This window comes from Ctenopharyngodon idella, chromosome 10 (assembly GCF_019924925.1).
Source record: "Ctenopharyngodon idella isolate HZGC_01 chromosome 10, HZGC01, whole genome shotgun sequence".
In the NCBI taxonomy this organism is placed as follows: Eukaryota; Metazoa; Chordata; class Actinopteri; order Cypriniformes; family Xenocyprididae; genus Ctenopharyngodon; species Ctenopharyngodon idella.
In genome coordinates, this window is record NC_067229.1 from 19,779,584 (window position 1) to 19,794,900 (window position 15,317).

Here is a 15,317-nt window from a genome sequence, read left to right on the forward strand (position 1 = left end):
TTTTGAAATACTGTAATTCTGTGTATATGTGTATATCGGGATCGCGGTGTCTTTGTGCGCGCGCTTCGGATCTGTCAGTCAGCGCAAGTAAGATCGTTTTGTTTACATCAGCATGAGTTTGAAAATCACATTTCATTGGTTCAGACTCATGCCATCGAGAATTCACTATGAATATTCACAAAGTTGGAATGCTACGCTTTAAAACGATACCAAACTTGTGCTGAGGGGAAGCATCAGTCGTCCAGAAGCGAGCAGAGAAAAACAGCATTTTTCATGGACAAAGGAAAGGTACTCTCAGAAAACATACAAATAAAGATACTTTTAGATGTTTGATTGCTATTTGGAGCATTGGGATCACTAGACTAGGGCTTAATGAACTCATTTTTGTGAAAACCTCAAATTCGTCTAAAATTGACATTTTTCACTTGTTTTGCCTGTAGCTCGAAATTAGCCCGTGCGCATTCCGACTCATTTTGACAGCACGGGTCACATATAGGTAACACTGGGCTTTTACTAAGAACCTAAGAAATTAAGTGAAGAAATTAAGCCATAAGTAATGCAATTTTACTACTGTAAAGTAAAATGATTAATATACCTATTATGAAACATAATTTTTTTTATTTTACAGTATAGTTGTACTACAACAGTAATGTATTTTTAATAATAATAATGATGATGCATTTATTATTATTTAACAATAATAAATTTATTATTATTTAGTAATAATATTCTCTGTTGTAGACTTATACAGGTGGTGCTGGGGGAGGTGGAGGGTCTCAAGAAATTCTTCTGCAGGACCATCTTACACAAACACTGAACCAGAATATTTAAATATTGAGTAAGAAAGCTCACAGGCTGGAGATACAACGGGGGCGCCATTTGGTTAACGATGCCATTGCTACCAGATTAATACCGAAGACAGATCAGTTTACGCTATCTAGAGTAACTGAACTTAAGGTAATTTCTAAACAAGTACCCTTTGTGATATGCCAGGTTTAATGCTTACAAGTGTGAATGAGATTTTAGAGCTACAACAGAAGAGGAGCAATCACATGACTTCATAAGACTTGGAATATAGCGTACAGGTCTCATGGACCACTTTTATAGTGCTTTTTGTCCTTTTCTGAGTTTATAGTTGCTCTGTTCACAGTATGCTTTCGTGTATGGAAAAGAACGGTGAGAACATTCTGTTAAACATTCTGTCCTTTTGTGTTCCACAGAAGAAAATAAAGATGTTTTTTTCTTTCAAAAACTGAGTGATGGGTGTGTGACGTGTGTAGAGCAGTCTTACCTCTAGACTTCCACGTTTGCCTGGATTAAGCACCAACAGTTTCTTCAGAAGATTTTCACAGTCTGTGGACATGTAGAACGGTATACGATACTTCCCTCGCAAAACTCTCTCTCGCAGCTCCTGTGTGGACCAACATTCAGAGTAAGGAAAATGAACAGTGTGCTTGTAGGGAACAGGCCTTAAGTGATCTTGAATGTAACAGGAAATGACCTTCAAATTCTGTCCGTCAAAGGGAAGTGACCCGCTGACAAGCGTGTAGAGAATCACCCCCAGACTCCAGACGTCCACCTCTGGCCCATCGTACTTCTTTCCCTGGAAGAGCTCTGGAGCCGCGTACGGCGGACTGCCGCAGAACGTGTCCAACTTACTCCCGATGGTGAACTCATTACTGAAGCCGAAGTCAGCAATCTTTATATTCATGTCCGCGTCTAGCAGCAAGTTTTCAGCCTTACAGAGAGAGACGCAAAGCGGTCAGCATTGTTTATGAATAATAGAAATCAATGCAACACAAATCATTTAAGGTGACCAGATCTACACCACAGGCTTAAACGGTGTATGTGTGACCTCGTTGAGTGAGTCTCACCTTGAGATCCCTGTGGACTATTCTCTTCTGATGGCAATATTGCACTGCAGACACAATCTGTAGTCACACACACACAAAGTCACATTAGCATGCCAATTAATGCGTCATTCCACAAACCAGGCCTTTTTTATCTGCAAATTAAAGCTGAGAAAGTCTCCAAATTGTACACATGCGCTAGACGGACATACAGTTTTCACACCTGTAAATCGTTTGCTTTGTTCCGAAACAGGAATTAAAATTGCTACAATGTTAAGATTTCTTCTTGTTTTGGTTTACTTTCACAATTTCTAACTGGACCAAAATACAAGTCACGTGGGAGTAAACTGTCCTCTCATTGGTCAGAGTTCACCTCTTTATATTCCGGAATTCCGCTCACAGTGGTCATCCATCAGGATGGATAGCTCTGTGGGCTTATTGTGTCTTTCTTTGTAGCTGTCGTTATATTACTTTATTATTTTGAGCAAGAATCAAGGCTTTGTCTGTATTTTTATGCGTTTTGGACAGTGGTTCTAAAATATGTTCGTCTGACATCTTTGCTCCAGGTTAACCCACGATTCATTTTGAAAGGCATAAGCAAAACAAACGCTGCTGCTTTTCATGCAACATACGTAATTACCCATCATATATTGAGATACAGCCTGGTTCGTTGGTCCGTTGGGTCAGATTGCTTTCTCACCACAAGCGAACCACTCCTAAGTTCGTTTTCAAGCGGGCTGAGACCATGTGACCTCAAAGTGATTGTTTTGGTGCAGATCAGAGCCTGATTGCTGCGTTCATATATGTCTAAACAGACCGAACTAAGGGAGAAAATGCTTCAGGTTCTGAAACAAACACTCCAAACAAGCCAGGTGTGAAAACGGCATAACTGCAGTATGTCACTGTAGTTGAAACGGAGATATAGAGATAGAGAGAGAGACAGACTGGGGTCTTATATTCTCATTAATCACCTCCTGCAGTGAAATGTGCCGCAGCATAAAAAGCAGTGACTGCAGCCCCGGGCTTTTATTTGCCTTCATTAGCAGAGCACGACTGAAAATGGCCAATTAATTATTGCACAGCAGCAGGGGGTTCAATTACACTCACCCTGAAGTTGAAATGCCTGTTCATTTACAGTTATCACATGAACAGCTGATCAGAGGGAAACCTGGCAAACGGTTTACTGACGCCATCACCACTAGAGGGTGTGAATGAGTTCAGTGAGTACATCTAAACCGTATTAACATTTATCATCGATTAAAGGTAATAAAATGGGGAAGATGCTTATTTCTTTTTTCCTTTTTTAAGGTGCCATTAATGTCAAATAATGTATCTTTTTTTTTTTTTTTAAATAGATGTTTTAGGAATCATCTTTTTAACCAAATAGCCTTTGTCAATTAGAATCAAAATGCAATAAATAAATGTTAAAATAAATGTATTTCGTTCAATTAATTTTATGCAAGTTAATACAATACATATTAATGAACAGCAATATTTACCAACATATATTTGTACAAAAATATCATAGAGTAGGTAAAATTAATATGTAGTGCCTTTAGTGAACATTTCATTCAATAAAACATTGATTCACTGAAACCGATATTTTGAAAGAATTCGAGAAAAAAAAGGTTAAAATCAGAGATGTGTTAAATAACACTCTTGTATTCGTGAATAGTCTTTACGAAACTGCCAAAAAATATGCATTGAGATTTTCTTGATAATTAGAATTTTATATTGTTATCAAAATAATATTGAATATACCTTAAATACTTCTCTACAAGTAACTATTTTTTAAGTTACTAGTACTTTTTTATTTACTTATTTTTGGTTGCTAGTAACTATTTTGCTAGTAAGCAAAATCCCCTCCAATTGTACTGGTAACTAGATTAGATACTAGTACTTATTCATTATAAATTAGTACCTACTCCAATACTGACTTTTATAGTAACATGTAACTAATTATATTTTATTTCTTTATTATATTTTCATGTAAATCAAAAATGTAAATTTAATATTTATTTTTACCATCTTAAGGTAGCATGCCAGACCTACTACAAATCCCTTGTCACTGTAAGAAAAGCTGATAGAAACTTTAAAATAAAATTGACACATCAGTAAAGTTTGTACATACAAATATTTACTAATGTTCAAACTACACAGAATTAAGAAATTCTGTTTTTTGAACAAACATACCTTGTAATTGTAATATTTTATATTGATTGTTTTATCATTGATAAGACAGAGACAGAGTAGAGACAGACAGAGACAGAGGTGTGTGTCTCACCTGCCGAAACTTTGCTCTGGCCTCCTTTTCCTTCATCCTCCCATGAGCAACTAAGTAGTCAAACACTTCACCTGACATAAACAGAGACATTCAGAGATGTGTGTGACATGAGCTAAGAGTTCATATTAAATATGTATTTCGTCTGTCCATCAAACTCACCTCCACTTGCATACTCCATTATTAAATAAAGTGTCTTCTCTGTTTCAATGACTTCAAATAACTTAACTGAAAGAGAGACAGATATAGAGAGTGATTAAATATTTTAGGCCGAAAACTCAAACATTTCAAAATAATATCCTCATCGCTCTGCTGAACTTATTCAATTTGAAAACGTTGTTAATTTTTTAGTTAATATTTTTCATGATGTATTAAATGTGTCAAGAATCTTTAGCACCAGGGGAAAAGAAATCATATATTTACTTGAATATGTATTCTGAATTGAATGTGATTTTGTGAATGAAATGTCTTTCTATTAAGTTGTCACCACAGGCTTCATGCAAAACGAACACAGATCGCCACCTTTGTTTGATTCAGGAACAAATGATGCTTATGAGCCAGATCATTTTGTGAATCAAAAACATTCAGCGCGACATGTGTAGCCTGATACTCGAAATGAATGACTCTTATATAATCTGGTTCTTTTAATGAATAAACAAGTAATCTGTTTGAATCAGACTGAATCAGTGCCCTATATAAATTACAGCATTGGCAGAGAGAATCTGTGTTAATATACTCTGCCGTATAGCAACCTATTGCATTAAATGCATTTAATTTGAAATATATTAGCATTAAATGTAACATCAAATAACACACTACAATTTAAATTATAATCTAAAATGAATTAAAGTTCTTTATATGTGCAATGCTAAACATATCAAAATAAGTGTACTTCCCAAAAGGTGTGACAAAAGATTATTAAAATATAATGATTTAAAATATACTTTAAAGTAAATCTTTTAATTTTACATTATTACAAAATGCACTTTTTAAAACTGTACTTAACAGTCATGAAAGTGCACTCTCTTTAAGTGCACTTAAGTGGCCTTTTATTTATATTACCTGTAAGTACAGTTTTAAAAAAAATATACTTTTAAGATGAAGTAAAAAATGCGTAAATTAATTAAAATACAAGTGCGCATTCAATACAATTAAGCTCACTAAGTCTCAAAATTAACATTATTTTCAAAATCTGATTTACAAACTCGCAAACATACTTGTGCATTTATGAATTGTGTTTTGCTTTTGTGATTGTGAATCTTATTTTGTGAACGTAAATCTGGTTATACATTTGCACATCATATTTTGTAAATACATTAATTTTTAACACTATTTTAGCCCCATACCACAAAGCTATGTGTTGGAGCTGTTTGAAATAAAGACAGATCTGCTGTGGCCTGTTGCTTAAACATCTTAGACTAGTCTTAAAAGTTAGTAACCTAATTTTTTTCTTCAAGACTGGTCCTAACATTTTAAAGTCAGTTACAAAAAAAGGTAGTTTTGTCTAATTTGAATAGGAAAAATCAGAGTGATTACCTCTTGTTTAACTGCTAGTTGGTCAAACTAGTTATTAAGACACAGTCTTAACATAGAGGCTAAGTTTATGCAACTAGCCCCAGATCTGTGCTTGAATTCTCTCAGGAACTCATCTATGACATGGAGAAACAACACGCCAGGGATGCTTGTTATGGAGATATGCTAAAATACACGCAAGACATCACACACAGTTTCTTTCCATTTCATTGTGATGCTTCACGGTATGTGAAGAGCTTCAATAATTCAATTTAGCCTCTGTGGACAGACACTAATAACGTCTGACTGCTTCCTGCATGCAGTCTTTAACATGCATTGTGTGTGTGTGTGTGTGTGTGTGTGTGTGTATTAGGAAAGTGGCAGGGATAGGTGGTAATCACAGCTTTTAGTTTGATTAATCTAAAATCCAGCTCAGTCTCAGCCAATCAGAAGCCAGCACTGACACGCATGCAGTCCCAGCAGGAGAACAGCAGAAACAGCCAGTCATGGTGATCAATACAGAAGTGAAAACAGAGTCTTGTGATGTTAAGAGAGGCAAAAAAGAGCTGAGTTGGTTAGACATCATCCACCTAGAGCAAATCGTGCTAAAGCAGCCTGTCTGAATGACTCTCCCATGATTCCCTTCCATTAGGAATATAAATAATCCAGTTAACATCCCATAAAAATGGAGTGAGAGAAAAAAAAGGGAAAGTGCTATGTCATGGAAGAAACTGGGCTGTGAATTAAAGCAAGACATCATTTGCAGTCCTGGTGCCTAAATGATCTTGATCAGGTGTTACGAAGGTCATTTTGGGGCCTCACACCAGTGTTGATATTTTGTAAAGGGAAAATATAATGAATCCATATAAATCGAGCAGTTTAATCCAAGTCTTCTGAAGAGACAGACACGCTTTATATGATGAACCAATGAGTTTTGTTTTCGTGTGTCAAGCAAACATGCTTGAGCTTCTGTTTACCATATTTGATGTGCTCTATGTATGTACGCTAATCAATGTTTATATGTGAATAAAAGCCTAAATTACATCTGTTCATCATACAAAGTGACTGTCTCTCTTCAGAAGATTTAGATTAAACTGCTCGATTCATATGAATTCATTTTACGATCTCTTTATGAATGTTTTGAACCGCCAGAGTTTTGGGAGAATAGACTTTCAATGGAGGGACAGAAATCCCCCAGATTTCACTAAAAATATATTCATTTGTGTTTCGAAGACGAACTAAAGTCATATGGGATTGGAATGACATGAGGGTGAGTAATTGATTACAGAATTGATATTTTTAGGTGAACTACTAAAACTAAAAATATAAAAATTTCAAATTATGACTGAAATTATTACCTGATTTTGATGGAAGAAACATAAGAGAATTTCACATACAAAAAAGTACAGAATATGGTCTAGTGATCTTTAATTTAAGGTGAATATCAGAATGATGTCTTACCTATATTAGGATGATTTAAGACCTTCATAATCCTCACTTCACGAAAGAGCTGTGGGTACAAATAGAGACAGAAACATCAGAGGAAACATTTTATATTTATCATTCCGTTTTACATGCATATTCTGCAGTTTAACTTTGAAATTTAGATTTTTGGTCATGGTACAATACCATTTTTTCCAATAAATAACTTCAGCATTAATAAATAATTTTTTGTACCATCAGTCACGCACACACTCAAGCTTCGAGGATCTCCCTGTTTTTGGTTCATGTTGAGTCAGACATGAACAATTTGGTGAATTGTTAAATGGAGAATCGCTCTGACCGGATCACTGAATCAGTAAGGTGTCTCAAAGCGGAGTGGGTGTTGATTTCTTTGTTTCGAAATTAAAAAGAGCAATATGTTTTTTTTTAAATGTAGAGGAGTAAAAAGTATAATATTGTGCTTTGGAATGAAGTGAAGTAAAAGTTTCCCCAAATAAAAATCCTCTGATAACATAGTAAAATACTTCCTTATTGTCCACCAATTCAAAAATGGCCAACAAGACAAGAGCTTTCTTAAAACTAGGGGTTTTAAAACCAAATTTGAGGCTTTTTAAGACCCGCACAAAAACAATCGTATGAACAAGGGATGGCAATTAAACCATAAAATGACTATAAAAACTACAATTTTAAACAACTTTACAGTTCAAAAACATATCTGGTATTTGTTTTATAAAATGATAAACCTCATATCTCAGACTTTAAACCATTTTTTTAAAGAAAAGGGATGAGTCAAATTTATAAATGATTACATTTATATTTATTTAAATATTGTATGATTATTTTTTACTCCATGCTTTTACATTTAAACATGCAGTGCTCACATTTATTTCATTAAACCATAGTGTAATCATCGTGATTCCTGTTTTTTCTATCCTCAAATTTAAGAACTCTTATACCATTTAAGATATTTAAGACTTTTTATGGCCTTAAATTTGATAAAACTGATTTTAAGACTTTTTAAGGACCCGCGGGGGCCCTAAACACAACAAGCAATAAAGTTGAACAAGAAATAAAGTTGCATTTAAAGGTACCAGGATGCTACAATGAGCACTCCAGAGGAAGAACTGTCACTTCACCAAAGTTTGCATTTATGGTTCATGGCATTGATTCAAAAATATATTTGATTTAATTTTTTTTAATTAAATCAAATATTCATGAGCACATCTTCTTTCATGGAAATATCTGTTTTCATATTTACTCAGCTATAAACATTGCATACAAAAAACAAACCGTGGTTGGTTGCTTTACATGTCAGTCAGAGTCTCTTCCTGTCTAAGTGGGCGGCTCTTGGCCAGAATAATCCACAGCCAGCAGTCAAAAGTCTATGCGAGACATTGACAAAAACTAGCAGCACTGCAGCCTGAAGGGTAAAATACAGGATGGATCCTAAACACTACTCCCTGTTTCTTCCCTCAGTGTCTCTTTATGCTTCTTTTCTCATACTAAAAAGCTGCCGTACACACAAAAACACTCTTGAAGACAGGCGCTCTTTCAGGGGCTCCTCACAGATTCTCTTTATATAGTAAAAACAACAGGAGGCCGTTTTCTGTGAATGAGTGCTGCATGAATGAACGAGCACGTCCAGCCCTGCAGCATGTTGTCAGATAGACAAAACTGTGACACGTGATCGGAATAGGACGGGAGATAGATGTGATGTGACAGATTAATCTGTGGCACAATTCACAAAAATATAGACTGCACACATTCAAAAACACAAACTGAATTCAAAACATATTATAAAAATTTTCTATATATACACAATAGTAAATAATAATGAAGTAAAAATTGGATTTTTTTGTCAGTGAAAGAAGCTGCTTCAGAAAATGTTGCCTCAAGAAGGCAAAGTGAATATATGACCAATTTAATTTTTTATATTTTATATGAGGTTTGTTATTTTTTTTCAACTCTGTTAGAAATTTAAAAACAATTCTAAATAAATTTGCCTGATTTTGTTATTTTTCTTGTAAGACATTTACAAATCAATATAATTAAGCATTAAAATAAAATAAGAAAAAAATTAAACACTAAAATAAAATCAAAATAGGTAACAGGATTGCAAGTAACAGATTTTATTATTATTATTATTAAGCTATTACTCCAAAGGGCCTAATAAGTTTGGGACCAAATGTTTGTTTGAAGTTCCGAAATTTCTGTTATTTCTCATATTATTACAATAACCTTGCTAATAGTGTTAAATTGATTCTTGAGGAATACATTCAATTTTTAATATTACATTTTTGGTAATTAAAACGTAAAAGGTTAATATATTTTTTTCTACAATTAATTGAATTTAAATTCATGCTTTGTTAATTATGTTTGGTAATAGTTTATCTGATATCCAGCATGCAATAGTTCTCCCCATAAAATACACAAGATTTGTGATTTTATGGCTTTTAAAAAATAAAGAGACAACAATCTGTACCCTATTCATGTAAAGTAAAAACCACTATGATGAAAGTATGTTTCCATCCAAAGTTGCAAATTTAACTCGTGTGCATTGTGCAAAACTGGAATATCGCCTAAAACATTTGGAAATAAAGCAGCGTTTCAATGCCATGTCTTCATCAGAACAAAATCGTCACTTCCTGGGAAATTGGTGCAAAATATCTGTAATAAAAATGGAAGTTGCTGCAATCAGGGAAACCACTGTGGCTCTTTTATTCTCCATCATAGTTGCGTCTCAGTGCGGCAGACGAAACACAATAAATGCTGTCATGTTCTCTTGCATTCGGATGCTGGTGTTTGGGAATGCAATAGTGTGCGATGCTTCTGGAATGAAACCAAACCATTCTAATGACAGACTTTGGGTCAGGCTTTTCAGAACCACCAAACCAACATTTGAGATGCTGTACAATGAAACTATTCCACTGGGTTAGTCCAGTTATCCAATCACATCCTCTTCTGAGGCAAAGTCAAATGAGTTTTCTGTTGATCATCAAGGGATTTATACGGTAAATACGTTTCCATCATAGTTTATGTGCAAGTCTTCTTATTGGATAAAAAATGTTTCCGCAGAAGTTTCTAATGCATATTTTTAGATTTTACGTGCACCTTGTTGTTTCCATCCAGCATTTTTTTATGCGATATTCCAAAATGTGGATAAAAAAAATAGGTGGATGGAAACTTAGCTAGTGATAAGCAGACTTCTGAAATCATCCAGCACTGGACTGACAATAACAGCCCTGAAAGAGCCAACGATACAGACTGATGGATCAATTTATCTCACCACAAAGCCATCCAGGAATGTCTTTGTTCTGTGGTGTGTCTCCTCAGGAACAGGGCTTTTTTTTTTTTTTTTTGGATCACAAACAGATCTATTTGGGAATGTGACTCTAGAAAACATCTCTGTGTTACAACCACACAAAAACTCTAGAATTACACCACACATGCAAAAACACAAAATTAGCATAAAAAACAAATGTTAACATTTAGACTCAAATGACCCAGCAAATACTTTATCTTAAATATAAATTCATTTAAAAGTCAACCTCTATAATAATTAAAAAGTTTTGACAAGAGATATTTTTAATAATGTATTTGCCATTTTTTATATGTACTATTTACTTTCCAAATTCCATGTTTTTTAAAGTGAAAACTATTATAAATGTAAATATAACTATTTTCTTTTGGACCTTTTTTCTGCAGCACAGCAGGAAGTCAAGAAAATGACCTTATTTTCTCATTTTTAACATTAACTGTAATGTCAATTGCATTCATCAAGCTGAATTATCAACGCTATTCATCATCTGTTTATTGATAAATTCGTTTAAAAAATGTAGATAATATATGTACAAAAACTTACAAATCAATATTTGGTCCCAAATGAATCATACAATTTAAGCATTGCAACTACGTTACTTGCAACAGTTATCCTTTCTTTCTTTCTTTCTATAAAATAACAAATAATACAAATAAAGATTTTAAACTGTTCCCAGTCATTTCTAATTTATGGTAACAATTGAAAACTATAATGTAAAACATTTTATGTAATTTTTAGATTATGACTGAGCATTTTTGAAAGATTTGTTGAAAAATTTGTTGAAAAAATGAAATAAAATAAAAACGTAATTTTTTTCAAGGCTTTTTGCAAACCCTATTAATGGAAAGTGCCTCTTACTAATTTGCATAATGAGAATAGTATGCAAATAGTAAAAAAAAAAAAAAAAGTATTTCATAATATTTTTATTTTTAGTTTAAATATGGATTTTGATTATGAAAGAAATCGTGAAATTAATATAGCATTTAAAGTGCACATAACATAATGAGATTCATAAAACAAGCAAATTATTCAGATGAACCATAATCATAAAGTTTGTGACAGCAGAAATGTGTCTTTTCATGTGACCTCTGTCTGTCACGATGAATGTGTCCTTTGAAAAGTTGGAGGCACAGGGAGAAGAAGGGAAATTGAGGGGAAAAAAAGAGAAAGTGAGATTCTTCTTGGCAGTCTGCTCTGGTAAATAATCAGCAGAGGAGCCCAAGCTTCTATTTTTACAGCAATATTTCTAAAAACAGCCACAGCAACATTCCACTCTGACACTGACAAGTGTGTCATTTCCTTTAGTGGGTCCTACAATGGAGTGTATGTTTTTGCATGTTGTTGTGCATCACAACCCCCCTGATTTATACAGACGTCATCACAGCGGGGGGGACATGTCAGTTTCCTGTCACTCACAGAGGTTGAACAAACTCGCTCATGACAAATTATGTTGTAAAGTGAGCATCGCTATGGTCTTAAAGTAAGTGCTCTGAAGGGCAAGGGGCATTATGGCAGAAACACTCTACTCTAATAATAAACCTTGATAGCAATATCAAGGGAAATATTTCGCAACTATGATTTCTGTCATAATAGTCCAGCCCTAGATTAGTTTACACTAAAGATGCGGGGCACATTTACCGTTGTTCTGTGAATTTGTGGATGAAATCCAGTCATTTCAATAGGAATCGACACAATTGGGAATTTGGCAAAAGATTTCCCCACGCAAATTTCCCATCGGGTTTGACTGGTCACACAAATTCGCTCAACAAAAGAGCAGCTTTAAGGACTCTTCTAAAGCATCAGACTCAGCCTACAAATGTTTCAAAATGGCAAATAAATGAGCATCAATTCAAGAAACCAGCAAACGTTGGATGAGAGAAGATGGGTACTCAGTCTCATGAAAGTAAGATGACACAGAGGTTGTGGAAGGCTCTTGGACACGCTGATTGTGTTGGGTCACATTCCAGCAGAACCAGCATGCCGATTATTTTCAATGTTGAATATTGGGTGAATAAAGGTACAGGAAGAGAATTCATTTGTGACCTCAGGTGTTTAACAATATAAAAAAAAAGTAACTGGATGAGCGCTGTTGGGGGAGGGGTGTGAGACAACCGTATTTACAGACAAACTCTGACATTGTGTGTGTGTGTGTGTGTGTGTGTGTGTGTGCGCGCGTGTAAACCTCACCATGCGGTCATTAATCTTGCTGTCGAAACGTGAGGCAAGAGAGATCAGTGTAGGTTTCACTGTCCATCTGTTCAAGCAATGCTAATGTGCACATCAATCAAAAAAGGGAGAAACGGCCTCATTAAAATATTCAAATGAGATAATAATTAAATGTACAGAAATAAAACTTTACATACATTAATTTGGAAAACACATTGATCCAAAGCAATCTACAGTAGATTCATTTTATCAGTTAAATTAATGTGTTTTCTGTCATGGTTTACCAGTTGAGCTACTGGAACATTAATAAAACGCAGTTTTCTAATAAAACCAAATAATTTAACAAAGTCTTAAAGCATGAAAAGCAATTTCCAAACATCATTCTGATGTCCTTGAAGGCCTTGGAGGAAGGAAAATCTATCCAGAGGGTTGCTCCGAATGAAAGTGATCAATACAATCCCTTCATGAACGGTCCTTCATCAGAGGATGCTAGTGAAGTGTACAGGCCAAGGTCACTTAACGGAAGTAATTTTGCCATTTGTGACCATCCGATCCTAGATCATTGTCTCGTTTAAGACCACATCTCCGAAATCCTTAGGGACTTCATTTAAGACTCACATGGAATTTCAAAACCCTCAATTGCTCTTACTGAACAATGGAAGATGAGAGGAATTTTTAGGAAACAGATTAGTATTTTTGTTTTTCGCAAAGTATTATTTTCGCAAATCCATTAGGTCAGCAGTTCTCAACATTTTTGACTCCAAGTTGTTGAGAGTTTTTCCAGTTGATCATGATTTATATAAGGAGAATAAGGATTAAAGATAAAGATTTGTAAACATATTTTTTTACTCAATTAAATAAATATGGCGTTTTAACATTTTATCAATTTCCATGACTTTTCCAAGCTTAGAAATCACACTTTTGAAGGGGCCCTATAATGCCCCTTTTACAAGATGTAATATAAGTCTCTGGTGTGCCCGGAATATGTCTGTTAAGGTTCAGCTCAAAATACCCCACAGATCATTTATTATAGCTTGTCAAATTTGCCCCAATTTGGGTGTGAGCAAAAACACGCCGATTTTGTGTGTGCCCCTTTAAATGCAAATGAGCTGCTGCTCCCAGCCCTCTTTCCAGAAAAGGGCGGAGCTTTAACAGCTCACGCTTCGGTTGCTCAACAACAACAAAGCTGGAGAATCTCACGCAGTCAAAATGACGATTGTCAGTAACGGTGTTCAGCCTTACATTGTTCAAACCGGAGTCGGACACTCAGGAAGATGTTACAACTTATAGAATGCATCTGAACGTTTCTGAATGGTTAGTGAGCGTCGTAACTTTGAGTGTTGTAACTTTGCAGATGTTGTTTATGCTCTAACAGCAACATTTCACACTAACTAAAGTTAAAAAAGAGAAATCATAATCAACCACCCCTTTAATATTCCCTCATATATCTAGGACTTATCCAAGACTGTGGGAATTCTGGTTCTTCTTCTTCTTCTACAGTTGTTGAGGGGGTCAATAAAATAAAAAGTCTGTTGATTGTCTTAATTTATTTTAAATCATTTCAAGATATATTGAGGCCCCCTTGTTGAGAACCACTGCTTTAGTTGCCGCTATTGGCACAGAAATCCCAGAGTGCAGCTTTAAAAGCTACAAACAAAATTGTGCTGCTAAATCAAGCCTCAAGATTTTTACTCTTTTATTGTAGTTAACTGTTATAAATGTGTAATTATAGTATGTTTCTAAAATAGTAGGGTTCAGTGATAAAAGGGCAATCTCTTTGATATAACCCACTCAGATAGAAATGCATCAACGAAGAAAAGAAATCTATGCTTCACAAGCCATTTAATGCTGTCTTTCATATTAGTCCATTAAGTCAAGACTGGCTGCAAATAACACCTCTGAGTGAGCTGGCTATCATCATTTCATGACGGTTTTGGAAATCACCCGCTGAGATGTTTTGCGAGGAGAGAAAGGACAGAAATATTCCATTTAAATGTTCAATGGACACTAATACCAATGATTTCTCTGCTGCAGACTCTCTTTTATAAACTTGAAACATGATAGACCATTGTAATAACATGCTAACAATGCCTAGGAACATGTTAAAACATACTGGCGACAAGATAAAACATGATAACAATGTGCTAACAATGCCTAGGATAAGCATTTCTTCCATGTCAATTAAGTCTCAAAACACTGAGGTCTCACCTTTTGTAGACTTGTGGGGTTCAGCTGTGTTTTATCGATGATCTTCACTGCTACCTGAAAGACAAATACTGCGTTACTGTGAAATGTTTATATTTATAGAAGATTCCTATATAATAACCTATAGATCTTAATATCTAAAGCTATGTCATCATCCTCTCTCTGAGCATCAGAGCAAAACGGCTCCATATCTTACATAATTTGGAGTCTCTGTTGGCCCTGGAAGTGAGTTGTGACGTGCAGGCTGTTAAATAATGCATGCCGTTTCGAGCACTAGGTGAGTGTCCTTATTTTAGAACTCAAAAGAATCTCTTCAGCTTCCCTGAATGAGGGAGAACTGGCAGCAGGTTTACAGTGGGTCAAGAGTTAAACAGGATAAATGTATAATGTGATTTGTTTTTGGAGTTATTTTTGTGAAATAATTGATACTTGTTTGCCTTGTATGGAAATTCACAGTCTGTTCCTTTCGCACCAATTTCTTTGTTCTTGACTACATCTGTTCATAGAGACTATTGAGTTTGAATGTGTTTTCCCATATTGG

The 15,317-nt window shown here is 34.9% G+C and overlaps 1 protein-coding gene across 2 annotated transcripts in view; it reads right to left on the reverse strand.

The window, feature by feature from the left end:
• Window positions 1–15,317, reverse strand: part of mark1 (MAP/microtubule affinity-regulating kinase 1) — a 56,392-nt gene that overhangs the window by 15,724 nt on the left and 25,351 nt on the right. For both annotated transcript variants that reach the window (XM_051909730.1, XM_051909729.1), the window contains exons 3-9: window positions 14,780–14,833; window positions 7,105–7,153; window positions 4,294–4,359; window positions 4,135–4,205; window positions 1,875–1,931; window positions 1,502–1,738; window positions 1,292–1,411 (exon numbers count right to left, since the gene is read on the reverse strand). In XM_051909730.1, the coding sequence (XP_051765690.1) occupies window positions 1,292–1,411; window positions 1,502–1,738; window positions 1,875–1,931; window positions 4,135–4,205; window positions 4,294–4,359; window positions 7,105–7,153; window positions 14,780–14,833 (654 nt within the window). The remainder of the gene's footprint in view (window positions 1–1,291; window positions 1,412–1,501; window positions 1,739–1,874; window positions 1,932–4,134; window positions 4,206–4,293; window positions 4,360–7,104; window positions 7,154–14,779; window positions 14,834–15,317) is intronic.